This window comes from Pituophis catenifer, unplaced genomic scaffold, assembly GCF_029215685.1.
Source record: "Pituophis catenifer annectens isolate HBS135680 unplaced genomic scaffold, rPitCat1.0.hap2 SCAF_14, whole genome shotgun sequence".
In the NCBI taxonomy this organism is placed as follows: domain Eukaryota; kingdom Metazoa; phylum Chordata; class Lepidosauria; order Squamata; family Colubridae; genus Pituophis; species Pituophis catenifer.
In genome coordinates, this window is record NW_027256894.1 from 13,881,048 (window position 1) to 13,898,004 (window position 16,957).

Here is a 16,957-nt window from a genome sequence, read left to right on the forward strand (position 1 = left end):
AGCCAGTAAAAGTTGGTTATTTTATTGGAGAATTTTTTAAAGCTGTTCTAATAAAGCTGGCATTACAACAGTGGATGTAATTGCTGGGACAATTTCAACTAAGTTAACACAAGCAGTACATTAAGCAGAAGAGTTGGGTTGTCAGTTGCTCCATTCTCACATAGCCCAAAGCCAGAATGTGGTTTTGTGAATTGCAGTGAATCCAGTCCTGAGGTTTTGTCAAGCCGTGATTCCTGGCTTAGTGTATCCATTGTGATTTTGCAATCTTTGCCATAGCTAAGTGAGATATAAGATTTCAGCCTTTGGAATTGCTGAGATGTGTGTTTAGGCTGCTGTGTGAAGTCATCTAAGACATAGATAGCAAATCAAAAATGTCTACGGAGATTCTCAATCCTCCAGGTCATGGTTGACCCAAATATGCTTTACCAGAAGGCAACTGGACTTCCTTGGATTTTTTTTTCCTTTGAAAATGTTTTGCTTCTCATCCAGGAAGCGAAGAAGCTTCTTGGATGCGAAGCAAAATGTTTTCAAAGAAAAAAAACCCCAAGAAAATCCATCTACTTTTTGGAAAAGCACGCTTGGGATAGCAATTCATACTTAACAAATCCTAGTTTAGCGTAATGAGCAAACCCACTCACTAGCTTAGTCTTTCTTGACGGCAGAGCTATAGAGTCTTGCGAAGTGCGCCCTCAGGTAGGTGGTTTCCAGGCTGGACCGGAACAGCCCTTCGCTCCATCTCCTGCTGCTGGACCCCTCTTTGTAAGATCTCCGGGCCATAGGAGACTCAGCTTCGAAAGATGGGCTTTGATGAGGGGTGAGGGGCTCATCGAGATTGAGGAAGGGAAGAGGATAATGTCCCCGACTAGACCGTCTTTCTTGCAGCTTCTTGCTCTCAGGAGTAACAAGCTGGACACCATCTTGTTCTTGGCAAGACTCTGGAGGACTCATCACCATTGTTTCCTCTTCCTTCATCAAAACCCTTGGGAAGGTGAACTAGTGAGTGGAAAGTGGAAGAGAGAGAGAGGGAGGAGGGAGGGAGGGAGAGAGAGAGAGGGAGAGAGAGAGGGAGAGAAAGGGAGAGAGAGAGAATTATTTTCTCTTCCCAAAATCTATGTTTTCCACCCAACTTGAGGTCATACTATCAATAACATTGACATTTCTGGGACTTTGATACAATTCAAGATCCTTTGCTTTTTTGCCCTTCGGGAAAGTTGTTTTCTATTCTTGGTTGGTAGGGAGTTCAAAGAATGAGTGGCCTATGCACATTTGCTTGTCTGGATTTCCCCTGAGTGTTTCCTTTGGGAAAAGAAAGAAAGAAGAATGGCTGATTTTGCTCAATCTGCTGGACTAAAATTGTATACGTTGTGGGAACTTAACTGGTAAGGTATGTTACAGTCAATCAGACCATCGTGCTGCGTCAATCACTTTCTTTAAGCCTCTCGGGCATAACACAGGCGTTGTACTTGGTCCCTCTTCAACAAAGATGTAGCATGTGGTGGGAACTCAGCCACCAACTGCCAAACTCAGTCAAAAATAGCTGCTGTTAATAGCTGTTGGGGGTGTCAGCTGCTTAAGCTAACTTGCTTTTCTGCTATAGTCTAGGACCATGAAGGCCAACCTATGGCATGCATGCCACAAGTGGCACACGGAGCCATCTCTGTGGGCACGTGAGCCATTGCCCTAGGTCAGCTCCACCGTGCATGCACATGCACCTCCTGCCAGCCAGCTGATTTTCAGCTGGCCCCACCCACGCTGCCCCTCCCCTCCCAGGAGTCTCCACGCAGCCTGTTTTGGATGCCAGGTAAGTACAGAGCTCGCACGGAGACTCTGGGAGGGTGAAAAACGGGCCTCATGGAAGTCCAGAAATGGGTTGATTCCGGCCTCCAGAGGGCCTTAAATTCTAGGTGAGATTCTTTCCTTAGCAGCCAGATGGAAAAAAGGAAAGAAATTGTCACAATGAGAAAAAAACAAGTAGCAAAATGCATTCTATTCTAGTCTAGTCTAGTCTAGTCTAGTCTAGTCCATTCATTGTCCTATTCTATTCCATTCCATTCCATTCCATTCCATTCCATTCCATTCCATTCCAATCCAATTCTTTTCTTTTCTTTTCTTTTCATTATTTCATTTCATTTCCAAGGTTTCATAAAGAAGATGCTAGAGACCAAAACCAAAAAAGTGCTTCCCCATTGAGCTACTGCCCTCTCCCACTTCAGAATGTAGGAAAGTTCTTTTTCACGGCAGGTTGGAATAGAATATGAGTCCATCTTGTTCTGTCTTCCTTGCCAGAAATGGCTGAGCAGATGCATCCAGGAAGTTCCTGAGCTAGAACGGGATGAGCCCTTCTCTTCCACTCTCCCCTTTTAGACACGGACACTAAGAACACAATGCCTACAATTCAGAAGGTGGCATTCAGCCATGCAAGCTGTTCTCCTTGCATCTGTTGAGTCCCTTTTTCAAGTCAGCCCCGTTGGTGGCCACATCTTACAATTAATTATGTGTTGATTAAAATCACATCCTTTTAACTCAGTCACAAAATCTCTCTGGTTTTGGCTCCCATGGATCAAATTCAAGAAATATACAAAATCCAGTTCTTTCTCCCTTCCTTTCCTTTCCTTCCTTCCTTCCTTCCTTCCTTCCTTCCTTCCTTCCTTCCTTCCTTCCCTATTCCTTCCTTCTCTCTCTCTTCCTTCCTTCTCTCTTCCTTCCTTCCTTCCTTCTCTATTCCTTCCTTCTCTGTTCCTTCCTTCTCTGTTCCTTCCTTCCTTCTCTATTCCTTCCTTCTCTATTCCTTCCTTCCTTCCTTCTTTCCTTCCTTCCTCCCTTCCTTCTCTCTTCCTCCCTTCCTTCTCTATTCCTTCCTTCTGTTTCTTTCTTCCTTCCTTCCTTCTCTATTCCTTCTTTCTCTGTTCCTTCCTTCCTTCTCTCTTCCTTCCTTCCTTCCTTCCTTCCTTCTCTATTCCTTCTTTCTCTGTTTCTTCCTTCTCTGTTCCTTCCTTCCTTCCTTCCTTCCTCTGTCCCTCCCTCCCTCCCTCCATCTCTCTCTGTGTTTGTGTGTTTACACATTTTATCTTCCCGTTTAAAATCAGTAGTCCCAATGGACTTTGAGAAAGATGTTAATCAAATCCATGAATTACTGTAGAGCCAGTTAAAAATAAAACAGCCTTTTCACCTTCACCTCCAAATTAATGTCCCAGAGATGGAAAAGGGATCTTTGCTAGAGATTAGGCTCTCAAAACAGGAGGCAGCTGAGTTAGAACTTGAAACGCCATGATTTTCCTTCAGAAAAGAACCGAGCCAAATGCCAAACCTCTTTCTGCAGGGAAAACAAAACCCATAATGGGGAAAGAGGCGCATAGTTTGAAAAGAGGACCTATTATTGGTTTCTAAGAGGTAGATTTTTTTAGTCAGGACTTGTCCTGATTTTTGAACCAAGAATCCAGACTTATTTTGTCTGCTCAGGAAATGAAATGCAGAGAATCTAGGAAATAGCTGAGCCAGGATTATTATGTTGTCCGTCGGCCAAAAGGATCCAAACCTCACTAAAATCCTAGTTTGGCCTTCTTAGATAAATGCAAACTTTTTTTTTTATTATTTGTTGAATACTGCCCAACTTGCTTGTATTAAGTGTAATGTGTACAATTAAAACATAAAACATTCTCATCGTTCCTGTCGCCCATCTCCTCCCACTTATGACTGTATGACGGTAACTTTGTTGCTTGTATATAAATCCTTACGATTTATACTGATTGTTTCCTAGTATGATTTGATTGCTTATTTGTAGCCTATGACTATCATTAAGTGTTGTACCTTATGATTCTTGACGAATGTATCTTTTCTTTTTATGTACACTGAGAGCATATGCATCAAAGACAAATTCCTTGTGTGTCCAATCACACTTGGCCAATAAGGAATTTTATCATCCATCTATCTATCTATCTATCTATCTATCTATCTATCTATCTATCTATCTATCTGATTGTTTCCTAGTATGATTCGATTGCTTATTTGTACCCTATGACTATCATTAAGTGTCGTACCTTATGATTCTTGATGAACGTATCTTTTCTTTTATGTACACTGAGGGTGTATTCACCAAAGACAAATTCCTTGTGTGTCCAATCACACTTGGCCAATAAAGAATTCTATTCTGTTTTGTCCTGTCCTGTCCTGTCCTGTCCTGTCCTGTCCTATCCTATCCTATCCTATCCTATCCTATCCTATCCTATCCTATCCTATCCTATCCTATCCTATTCTATCCTATAAAAATCTAAAACCTATATAAAATACAGTACCTCAAAAAAGAGCCAGTTAAAAACAAGAATAAAATATGTTACAAGTTAAAAGGTGAGGAGAAGATTATCAAGGGTTGCATCCTGCTCAATGAGCTCCATGCTGATTGGCAAAACTTTTTTACATTTTTTTACTACCGGTTCGGCGAACCAGTAGCATTTTTACTACCGGTTTGAAACTGGTAGCATTTCACCCCTGGCTGACATATTAAGGATAAAATGGTTTCCAAGGTAACCTGTCCCCGTGCCATGTAAGACTTTGACCAACCCCTTGAATTGAACCTGGAAGCAAAAGATAGCTCCTGTAGCTAAGGTGTGACATGCTCTTTCAATTTGGGTAGTAATCTACCCAGGTGTGACATGCTCTTTCACTGGGTAGTAATCTACCCAGTGGTGGGATTCAGCTGGTTTGGGGGAAACCAGCAGTTAAATTGCTGTCTGGTCCCGTCCCTCCCCTTCCCTCCTCGCCCCTTCCAGAAGTCCCCATACACCCCATTTTGGCTCCCAGGTAAGTGCAGGGTCTACTAGGCCCAAAACGGGACATGGGAGGGTGGGTGCAGCATGCCCCCCATGTTCCGTTTTCGCTCCCAGGAGGCTGCAGGGAGGCCTACTAGGCCCAAAACAGGGCACGGGAAGTGGGTGGTGTGTCCCTCCACGTCCCGTTTTTGCTCCCAGGGGGGTGCAGGAGGCCAAGTGCTGCCTGTCACACCCTCTGGCCACGCCCACCATGGCCACTCCCACCCACCCAGTCATTAGGACAGAGAACCGGTTGTTAAATTATTTGAATCCCACCATTGAATCTACCTGACGTTCTGAAAAATTCTCATTCCACTCTCCAACTGACTGAACAACCTAGAACCCTTCCAGTCTCTATATTCTGTGTCCCCGGAACAGCAACAGATCTTGGAAAAAGATCTGAAGAAAATTTTCTTTTCTTACTTTTTTTTTTTTTGAAAAAGTATCAATTGAATGTATACTGTATGCCACCCGGAGTTATTTCTCATGAGATTGGTAGCTATATAAATTTGATAAATAAATAAATAGACGTTTGCTACACTGCTAAGGTACTTCTTGGTTCAAAAACAAATGCAAATTTGTCAACCCAATGCTATGGCACTCACCAAATAGGAGATCCACGTAGCCAGCTTCACTCCTATGTCCTTGGTAACCTGGATGGCTTGGGATGTCTGTCTGAAAGCAAGCTGGGAAACAGCAGCAGCTAAAGATTTGATACTTGCAAAGGTGCTAGAAGGAGGCATCTTTTCTGATACACATCCGTCTGCAGGCTTGTGGACTACAAGCAAGAAATGGGAAAATTGTATAATTAGCAAAGCAGACCGTTGTTCTCCTATACAGTAGTGGCCAAAATTGTGGAAACCTTTTGTGAAAAGTGTATTTTTGATGTTTGATGGCTAATAACACCACTTTTTTTTTTTTTTTGGAGTTTCAAGCATATAGAGTAGAGTAGAGTAGAGTAGGATAGGATAGGATAGGATAGGATAGGGATAGGATAGGATAGGATAGGATAGGATAGGATAGGATAGGATAGGATAGGATAGGATAGGATAGGATAGGAATAGAATAGAATAACAGAGTTGGAAGGGACCTTGAAGGTCTTCTAGTCCAACCCCCTGCTTAGGCAGGAAACCCTACACCACTTCAGACAAATGGTTATCCAATATTTTCTTAAAAACTTCCAGTGTTGGAGCATTCGCAACTTCTGGAGGCAAGTTGTTCCACTGATTAATTGTTCTCACTGTCAGGAAATTTCTCCTTAGTTCTAGGTTGCTTCTCTCCTTGATTAGTTTCCACCCATTGCTTCTTGTCCTGCCTTCAGGTCCTTTGGAGAACAGCTTGACTCCCTCTTCTTTGTGGCAGCCCCTGAGATATTGGAACACTGCTATCATGTCTCCCGTAGTCCTTCTTTTCATTAAACTAGACATACCCAGTTCCTGCAACCGTTCTTCATATGTTTTAGCCTCCAGTCTCCTAATCATCTTTGTTGCTCTTCTCTGCACTTTTTCTAGAGTCTCAACCAGGGATGAAATTCAGCAGGTTCTAACAGATTCTGGAGAACCGGTAGCGGAGATTTTGAGTAGTTTGGAGAACTGGAAAATACCATCTCTGGCTGGCCCCAGAGTGGGGTGGGAATGAGATTTTGCAATATCCTTCCCCTGCCACGCCCATCAAGCCACACCAACAGAACCGGTAGGGAAAAAATTGGATTTCACTCTGGTCTCAACATCTTTTTTTTTTGGTCAGTGTCAATCCAGAAACAATGGAACTATGAAACATCAGCTTTCCACTTGTGCAAAAAAAAAAAAAAAAAAAAAAACACCCACAAAAAAAACAAAGCTCTATGCACAATTCTTATAATTTGGATTTTGAACACATTGCTGTTGCAAATGGTGTGAGCTTATGTGTGGTGTTGAAAAGGAATCGTGACTCATGTTCAGCAAGTTCTTTAAAAACCTCAAAGAAACGGAGGTAGGAATATTTCTAGCACCATCTTGTGGAAATTGGGGTACTGGAGCCTAAGAAACTGCAACCATATAGCCTGACTTTCTTGGCCAACCCCCAAAATGTCTTATAAGAAATCAGGACTGGATAGATTAACACTTACTATTAAGGATAAAGAAGAAACTGAATATTTTTTGATATGGGACATATTCTATCAATGGCTAGATAACAAAAACAGAACTTAGAAAGGAGGAGATATAAAAAGAGGAAATGGTAAAGTGGAGAGTTGTTAAAGATGATGTTAAGTGTTAAGTATTACCATATTTTTCGGAGTATAAGATGCACCTACCTTTTTTGATGAGGAAAAGAAGAAAAAGAAATCTGCCTCTGCCTCCCAGCAATTTTGCCTCATTGCAGCAAACAGCAAATAGCCTGCTTTTCTTTCATTTTCGTTTTCAGCATAGCTTGATTAGCACAAGGGGAAAAAAAATCTGCTCCCAGCAATTTACCTCTTTGCAGCAAGCAGCAGAGGCCCGCGCAAAACAGCTGAGAGCAAAACAGCTGAGAGTCGGGAGGCTGATCCAATCAACTTGTGCTAATTAGGCTGTGCTGAAGCTGAAAGGAGCTGTTTCTTCTTGCTGCTTGCTGCAAGGAGGTAAACTGCTGGGAGGCAGAGGCCAAAGGGTGGGGGCCAGTGGGTGGGCGGGGCTACATTCGGTGTATAAGATGCACCTAAATTTTCATCCCCTTTTAGGGGGAAAAAAGGTGCATCTTATACTCCGAAAAATACAGTAATGTTATTGTATTATTATATCATATTATTAATATGATGGAGATGAATTATCACAACATAAATGTGTAATATGACTATCTAAACGTAACTGTACCCAGAACACACACTGTCTCATGAAAATTGAATGTTATATAAATAAAACAAATAAAACGTGGGGGGAAAAAGGAAATCAGGACTACAACATTCAAATTTCAAAACCAGAAAATACCCAGGTTTAATTTCTTATAAATGAAATGAATTTATGAAACTAACAAGACGAGCATCTCATAAAAGGGAAAGCTCTGGCTGCCAAACAACATATGTTGTTTCTTTTTTAAAAAAGCAAAAATAAAAGATGCTCCCTCTCTTTATTTGGATACAATATTTTGAGTGGAACCAAAACAACCAAGCACAAATAATGACTGATTATATTCTCAATCTAAATTTGTGTCACTTTTTAGTTCAGATTTTGGCAGAGATGCAAAACTGCCTAATTTACGTTCCATTTTTATATAATGTTATTAAAGGTTTTTTTTAAAAAGGAAAATAAATGCTAATACAAACTAATATAAAGTAAGAAAAAGAGAAAGAAAACAAGGAGAAACCTAAGTGGAAAAAAGTAACAGAAATAAAAGAAAAATAGAAAAAAAAGGATACTAAGTAGTAGTTTCTGATCTTTCTTGCAGCAGTCATAAGCACAATTACAAATTTACCCCTTAGTCTATGGTTACAACATAACAACATAATTCCTTTCTTTTTATCACTTGTCCTGTCTAATCATCAGAACCATAAATCATGTTCATTTTTTCCTGTTCTATGCAAAAGGTCCATAAAGAGTTTCCAGTATGTAATAAACATACTGTTCTTTTTTTTTTTTTTAAATCAAAGACGTTTTAAGAAGATATTGGATAACCATTTGTCTGAAGTGGTGTAGGGTTTCCTGCTATTCTATTCTATTCTATTCTATTCTATTCTATTCTATTCTATTCTATTCTATTCTATTCTATTCTATTCTATTCTATTCTATTCTATTCTATTCTACCCTACCCTACCCTACCCTACCCTACCCTACCCTACCCTACCCTACCCTACCCTACCCTACTCTATTCTATTCTATTCTATTCTATTCTATTCTATTCTATTCTATTCTATTCTATTCTATTCTATTATGTCAACTTAGTTACCTTAGCAAGTTCCATTATCTTCATCAACCTTTCCATCCCACTCAGGGGTGGGTTCCACTTACCTTTACTTCTGGTTCGTAGTGGGAGCAGGCATATGTGCTTCTGCACATGCACAAAAGTTTCTGCGCATGCACAGATCACTCATGATTACATCGTGGTGGGTGGGCGGAGCCTCCCGCCAGTTTTACTACCGGTTCTATAGAACTGGACCGAACCGGGAGCAACCCACCACTGATCCCACTGCAGTTATAGTCTATAGCAGTGTTTCTTTATCTCAGCAGTTTTGGTTTCTGAGGAAGTCCACCTATCTTAAAATTGCCAGGGTTGAAAAACTAGAGCTCTGCAAAGGGACAAGGTTAGGAGCATGTTCCCTACACTCAAAGGTAGGAAGATAAACATGCTCTGATGACAATACCATGTGGACAGTTAACCTCTTATGTCAGAAATAGCTAAGGACCGACCTACGTTTTGAAAGCATTATTTGTTTTGAAGTCTACCAGGTTTAAAGACGAAGAATAAGAACCTAAGAGAAGAGGATCTTGAAATGGTCTATTAGGAGATCAAATTGGGCATATAATCTGTGCTGGCAAGTTCTTTAGAACTAGGAGATGAACCAAGCACTTTGAAATATTTATGGAGGCCCACCTAGGTTCAACTAGACCCGTGATGGCGAACCTATGGCACGCGTGCCACAGGTGACACACGGAGCCATATCTGTGGGCACGCAAGCGTTGCCTTAGCCCAGCTCCAGCGCACCAGCTGATTTTCAGGCCTTCTGGGCCCACTGGAAGTCGGGAAATAGGCTATTTCCGGCCCCCGGAGGACCTCCAGGGTGGTGGAAAAGGCCGTTTTCACCCTCCCCAGGCTCTAAGAAAGCCTCTGGAGCCTGGGAAGGGCAAACAACAGGCCTACTGGGCCAGGGGTGGATTCTACTTACCTTTACTACCAGTTTGCAACAGGATCGCGCGTGCGCACTCGCTTCACTCAGACGCGCGCCTTGCTTCTGCGCATGTGCAGATCACCGATAATGATATCCGGGTCGGTGGGTGGGGCCTACTGTTTCTTGCGAACCGGGGGCAACCCACCATTGTACTGGGCCCACCATGCCATCGTGTGCCAAAAGCGGTGGGGGCGCCGGGGGGGGCGGATGCAGGGAGCATTGAATTATGGGTGTGGGCACACGCACACACGACCCCCCCCTCCACTCCCCCCGCTTTTGGCACACGATGGGAAAAAGGTTAGCCATCCCTGAACTAGACTCTTTAGAAATCAATAAGAATAACACTGTCAGGAAATCTCCACTGAGGAGCAAATGCTACAGTCCTGAAATATCTTGCTAATCAGAAAACTGGGGTGCATATATGAAGTTTTTCAGCTCCGAGACGAGATTTTTTTTTTTTACAATAGATCCGTGATGGCGAACCTATGGCACGCGTGCCACCTGTGGCACGTGGAGCCATATCTGTGGGCACACGAGCATTGCCCTAGCTCAGCTCCAGCCCGCATGCGTGCGTTGGCCAGCTGACTTTTGGGCCTTTCAGGCCCACTGGAAGTTGGGAAACAGGCCGTTTCTGGCCTCCAGAGGGCCTCCAGGGGAGTGGGGAAGGCTGTTTTCGCCCTCCCCAGGCTCCCAGAAAGCCTCAGGAGCCTGGGGAGGGCAAAAAAATGGGCTTACCGGGCCCACCGGGCCATCACCTGCCAAAAGCGGGGTCGCACAGGGGGGGTCACACATTCATTGCAGTGATGGTTAACCATCATTGCAATAGATCAACCAAGCACTATACTAACCTGAATTGGGCTCCATTTTCCAATCCACCACCTTTTCCAGCTTTCCAACTGCAGAGATTTTAGCCACTTGGTTCACCTGACTGCTCTTCGCATTCTTTGTCTTGATCTTCAGGCTGTTCTTGGACTGCTCATTATTTTCACCAGACAGTCCGAAAACTTTGTCCAGGATGTTCACGACAGAGCATATAGCATAGTGAAGCTGAGCTAGAATGGTGTCCTTCAAATCAGATGTAGCCTGAGGAAGAGGAGGAGATTACAGATTAACAGAGTTGGAAGGGACCTTGTAGGTCATCTAGTCCAACCCCGCCTCCACCCAAGCAGGAGACCCTACACCATTTCTGACAGATGGCAGCCCAGTCTCTTTTTGAAAGCCTCCAGTGATGAAGCTCCCACAACTTCCGAAGGCAACTTGTGTTCCATGGGTTGATTGTTCTCACTGCCAGAAAATCCTTCCTTATTTCCTGGTTGAATCTCTCCTTGTTCATCCTCATCCATTATTCCTAGTCTGGCCTTGGAAAATAGCTTATGGAAAATAAGCTTATGGAAAATAGATAATGGAGAAAGTTCTTTATGGCCATTTCAAGCAAGACAATGGATCTGTCTGGTAGATTTAGCAGAAAGGTAAATAGGAAGGAGGAGATGTCTAGAAGTTCACTAGGCTAGTATAGTCCTAATGGAGAGTTCAGCAGCTTCTAGGCAGACCTCAAATTTAAGTCATGAAAGCCTACATTTTTGAGATGAGAGCTATACTTGGAACACGGGTTCAGAATGAAATAAGTGCAGCTAGGTTACAGGCCTGGAAGCCATCTTTTGCATTGGGCCTTCAGGCCTGCCACATTTACTACTGTGGGAAATTGGGAGTGGGGATTGTATGGAGCCTGGGTGATATATAGTCAAAATAACATTCCTTTCTCAGAGAGTCAAGGACATCTTGCCCTGCACCTGTAAGGCTATAACTGGGAGGCATCTTCAGTTGGGATGGTGCTTGGTTTGGACCATGTGATGGACATGTGGGTGTTGGGCAGGGATTTGAGCTTTTTCTTGGATGGGGAAAACCTGGAAGCTTTCAGATTCGGGTTTTCCCAGATGTGCCAATATGACATCTCTAATAAAATGGAACTTTGAGGAACGTCAAGGCCCGGTGTCTTCTTTCGTTGGGGGTGTTACTTGGAACCCTGACACCTGGTCTAATTCAGCAAGACAGTTTTCTTATGTTTTTTTTTTTTTAAATACTTACTTCCTCCACTGGTTTCTGAAGGATAGGTATCTTCTTCTCCAGATGATCCAAACCTTGACAAGCCAAAACATTGGCTGCTGCAACTGAACGGAGAGAGAGAGAGAGAGAGAGAGACAGAGACAGACAGACAGACAGACACACACACACACACACACACACAGAGAGAGAGAGAGAGAGAGAGAGAGAGAGAGAGAGAGAGAGAGAGAGACAGACAGACAGACAGACAGACAGAGAGAAAGAGACAGAGACAAAGACAGAGAGAGACAGACACACACACACACACACACAGAGAGAGATAGACAGACAGACAGAGAGAGAGACAGACAGACAGAGAGAGAGACAGACACACAGAGAGAGACAGAGAGAGAGACACACACACACACAGAGAAGAATGTCAAAACAATGCTGGAACGAAAGGGATGGTCAGCCATTGGACTACTCGATTCCCCTGTATCTTCACAAAAATGTCACCAAGATTCATAGACTATGCTTGGATGGTGGACTAAAACCACAGTTACAATACATGCTACCATGTTACAAATTGCATTCCTCATCATATAGTGTCATTATGTGCAACCCTCAGTTTGGAGAACGGAGCATTTTGGAGAATTCTAATATGTGCCACCCAATGATGGCATTCCAGTAATTTAACAACTGGTTCTCTGCCCTAATGATTTCTTCCAATAACCACTTTGCCAAACTGCTCAGAAAGTTAACAACCGGTTCTCCCAAAGTGGTGTGAACTGGCTGAAGCCCACCACTGCCACCCCTCTGCTAGACTATGTCCTTCCAGAGGTTGTTAGAGGGTTATCCAGAAGTCAAGTTTGCAACTGGAAGTCATTGAAAATATTCTGGATATGGCATTCCATGGCATGAAACAGCTGGACTGCTGCCAGAACCCTTCAATGATATCAGTTTGGGGGCTTCTGGAAAAATCTCTGAACTATCTTGGGATGGTCCCATAGAAGCTCAGCATGGTTCAGAAAAAGAAGAGAACTTTATGGAACTATATCAGGGGTGAAATCCAATTTTTTTCCCTACTGGTTCCGTGGGCGTGGCTTGGTGGGCATGGCAGGGGAAGGATATTGCAAAATCTCCATACCCTCCCCACTCCAGGGGAAGGATACTGCAAAATCTCCATTCCCTCCCCACTCCTGGGGGGAAGATATTGCAAAATCTCCATTCCCACCCCATTCTGGGGCCAGTCAGAGGTGGTATTTGTCGGTTCTCTGAATTACTCAAAATTTCCGCTACTGGTTCTCCAGAACCTGTTAGAACCTGCTGGATTTTTTCCCCTGAACAATATGGAGTATTGTATTTTCCACAATGCTTCCCAAAGGTGCTTTTTTCAGGAGGCAACTGGACTTTCTTGTTTTTCTTTTTCTTTGAAGACATTTCGCTTCTTAGCCAAGAAGCTTCTTCAGCTCTGGCTGGATGGTGGAGAATGGAAGGATTTATATTCCTTGCAGACAGCTGGTCATTTGCATTCCTTTTAGAGAGTCATTGAGGCCACTTGGAGATTTATCTGCCCTCAGGATCACCTGAGTATGAGTCGAAGAAGCTTCTTGGATGAAAAGCAAAACATCTTCAAAGAAAAACAAGGCAGTCCACTTGCCCCCTGAAAAATCACCCTTAGGTCAATCATGACCTGGATGACTGAGAATTTCCATAGACATTTTCCACAACGTGTCTTACATAGCAATACTTCAAGCCGTGGTTGGTTGGAATTCAAAGCCACTAATGTACAAAAGAATTGTAGTCAAATAAAATGATACATTCACTTATCAAGTCACAGAACAATGGACTGTTAATTATTTAATTCTCCCCCAGAAAATCCAGAATACATGTCAGCAATGCACCCACTTGCAGCACTGCAGAGCGGATTTAAAGATTAAAGCAGCTGACACAATTAACCAGCGGAACGACTTGCCTCCGGAAGTTGCGAATGCTCCAACACTGGAAGTTTTTAAGAAGATGTTGGATAACCATTTGTCTGAAGTGGTGTAGGGTTTCCTGCCTAAGCAGGGGGTTGGACTAGAAGACCTCCAAGGTCCCTTCCAACTCTGTTATTCTATTCTATTCTATTCTATTCTATTCTATTCTATTCTATTCTATTCTATTCTATTCTATTCTATTCTATTCTAAATGCTTGAGAGGTCGGTGTGGGTTACACTGCTTGGAAGAAGACTGAGATTTTTACAGAGATGAAATTAAATGTATGTTACCTGAGCAGGTTCTGACCAGTTCTGGAGAACCGGTAGCGGAAATTTTGAATAGTTCGGAGAACCGGTAGTAAAAATTCTGACTGGCCCTGCCCCCATCTATTCTCTGCTTCCCAAGTCCCAGCTGATTGGGAGGAAATGGGGATTTTGCAGTAACCTTCCCCTGGAGTGGGGAGGGAATGGAGATTTTACAATATCCTTCCCCTGCCACGACCATCAAGCCACGCCCACCAAAACACACCCACAGAACCGGTAGTAAAAAAAATTGAAACCCCACCACTGGTTTCCTGCCTAAGCAGGGGGTTGGACTAGAAGACCTTCAAGGACCCTTCCAACTCTGTTATTCTAAATACTTCATTTGGTGACACTGTGAGAAATGAAAACTGGGGGGAGGGGGGGTAGTTTCCAAAATGAAGCTCGTGCGAACACTTACGTTGAGGCTCCAGCTTGTGTACCACAGGCTTCACACTCCACAGAGCCAAGGAACTGGCATTCTGGAGAGCTCGCTCATAGGTGGCACATACTGATGCCATGAAGGGGTGAATCTCTTTGGCACTGGCATAGGTCTTCTGGAGACTGGCGAGGGCTGAATTTACCACAGGAACCTGCAGAACTCTCTGTAACACGCTGCTTTGCTGTTCAAGAAAAAAAGAGGGTGCGGATATAATCAGAGTTACATTATAGTCACCATCTTCTTTTAATGACCCCATAATCCAGGGGTGAAAGGCTCCTGGTTCGGACTGGCTCACCCGATCCGGTAGCGATAGCAGTCGGTGGTTCAGAAAACCGGTAGCAAAAACCCCTGCTCCCCCCTCACCCCCATGCCCAGCTGAGCCGTGCGATTATCAGAGGCTTTTTTTTTTTACTTTTTAAAACATTTTTTCCTTCGGCCGAAAAAATGCCTTTAAAAGTTAAAAAAAAAAGCCTCTGATGATCGTGCGGCTCAGCTGGGATCGTCAGAGGCTTTTCAAAGCATTTTTTCTCTTCAGTCGGCTTCGCCAGCTGCTCTTCTGATTTCCGGCACGTGCATGTGCGCCAGCCAGCTGATCTTCACGGGCACTGAAGCGCTGGAAAACGGCCTGAAAACGGCCTGAAAAACTGCCAAAATACAGGCTCTTTTTTGGGCCTTTGGGGGGCTGTTTTCCAGTCTTTTTTTAGGCCATTTTGGGGGCATTTTTTGGGCCATTTTCAGGACTATTTTTCGGGCTGTTTTCAGGGCCGTTTTTCAGGCTGTTTCAGGGCTGTTTTTCAGGCCATTTTGGAATGATGAATGGCCTCAAAACGGCCTGAAAAATGGCCTCAAAACAGCCCCCAAAACAGCCTGAAAATGGCCCAAAAACGGCCTGAAAATGGCCAAAAAACAGGCAGGCACGCACTGGCCAGCTGGTCTCCAGGTTTATGGCACTCCAGTACACGTACATGCACACATGTGCACATGAGTTCCGGTTTGGGCACTCGGTGCTGAAAAGGTTTGCCGTCACTGGGCTAGGGAATCTTCTTTTTGTCGTTTCACATTATTTGCAATCCAAACTCTTTTCTGTTAACAGTGGCCTGGCTTGCTCTGCTTCAAATGAAAATAATGATGAAACACATAAACGGCTTTTTAAAATAATAAATAGCAGACATCACATCTCATTCATGCAAGGTAAAAAAAAATTGCTTTAACCTGCAGAACTAGATCAGGTCTCCTGAACCTGTTGACTAACTTTTTTCAAAAAGACATTATTCACAAATAGTATAAATGGTGCCTCACCAGACATTTGCTGATGTTAATGAATAATATTTTTTTTTTAGCCGTTTTGAGAGTGATAATTATAGCTTTATGATAAAAAAAGTGGCTCCCATGTTGGGTCAACTTACCTTGGGGCTTCTGTTCTGCATTACTGGTTTGTTTTTGGCCGCCATCGTCGAGCATTAGCCTGCAACAAAATCATGGGACATGTACAGTATAAAATGTTGCATAATCTACGGGTAATGTAGGGAAAAAAGAACACTCATTATAGAATAGATTAACAGAGTTGGAAGGGACCTTGGAGGTCTTCTAGTCCAACCCCCTGCTTAGGCAGGAAACCCTATACCACTTCAGACAAATGGTTATCCAACATCTTCTTAAAAACTTCCCTCTTCTTGGTGGCAACCACTGAGATATTGGAACACTGTTATCATGTCTCCCCTAGACCTTCTTTTCATCAAACTAGACATACCCAGTTCCTGCAACTGTTTTTTATATGTTTTTGCCTCTTCGGACAAATGGTTATCCAACATCTTTTTAAAAACTTCCAGTGTCAGAGCATTCACAACTTCTGGAGGCAAGTTGTTCCACTGATGAATTCTTCTCACTGTCAGGAAATTTCTCCTTAGTTCTAAGTTGCTTCTCTCCTTGATTAGTTTCCACCCATTGCTTCTTGTCCTGCCCTCAGGTGCTTTGGAGAATAGCTTGACTTCCTCTTCTTTGGGGCAGCCCCTGAGATATTGGAAGACTGCTATCATGTCTCCCCTAGTCCTTCTTTTCATTAAACTAGACATACCCAGTTCCTGCAACCGTTCTTCATATGTTTTAGCCTCCAGTCCCCTAATCCTCCTTGTTGCTCTTCTCTGCACTCTTTCTAGAGTCTCCATATCTTTTTTACATCGTGGCGACCAAAACTGGATGCAGTATTCCAAGTGTGGCCTTACCAAGGCCTTATAAAGTGTTATAAACACTTCCCGTGATCTTGATTCTATCCCTCTGTTTATGCAGCCTAGAACTGTGTTGGCTTTTTTGGCAGCTGCTGCACACTGCTGGCTCATATTTAAATGGTTGGACTCCGAGATCCCTCTCACAGTTACTACTTTTGAGCAAGGTACCACATTATCAACTAATGCTCAGAGTTATCCCACAAAGGAGAAAATGCAGGAGAGTTTCAATAAACAAAGAAATTATATCTTTGTATAGCACCTAAGTAGGTTATGAAATTTGTGGCCACAACACAGAATAAGGTCCCCACCTTAGAGTAACTATAAAA

General features: G+C 43.2%; 1 protein-coding gene across 1 annotated transcript; it reads right to left on the reverse strand.

The window, feature by feature from the left end:
* Positions 1-642: 642 nt before the first annotated feature.
* On the reverse strand, positions 643-15,857 carry PLIN1 (perilipin 1). The gene is made up of 6 exons (XM_070953814.1): positions 15,813-15,857; positions 14,386-14,587; positions 11,731-11,813; positions 10,494-10,728; positions 5,411-5,583; positions 643-993 (listed from the first exon to the last, which is right to left on the reverse strand). The coding sequence occupies exons 1-6, from the start codon at positions 15,855-15,857 to the stop codon at positions 643-645; spliced, it is 1,089 nt and encodes a 362-aa protein (XP_070809915.1).
* Positions 15,858-16,957: the final 1,100 nt, after the last annotated feature.

Excerpts from the sequence above, each read along its gene's own strand:
- PLIN1 (XM_070953814.1), bottom strand. The coding sequence starts at position 15,857 with ATGGCGGCCAAAAACAAACCAGTAATGCAGAACAGAAGCCCCAAG. Across the intron at positions 11,814-14,385 it reads ACACAAGCTGGAGCCTCAAC|TTGCAGCAGCCAATGTTTTG; the intron begins GTAAGTGTTCGC and ends CTCTCCGTTCAG. Across the intron at positions 10,729-11,730 it reads TTCAGAAACCAGTGGAGGAA|GCTACATCTGATTTGAAGGA; the intron begins GTAAGTATTTAA and ends CCTCTTCCTCAG.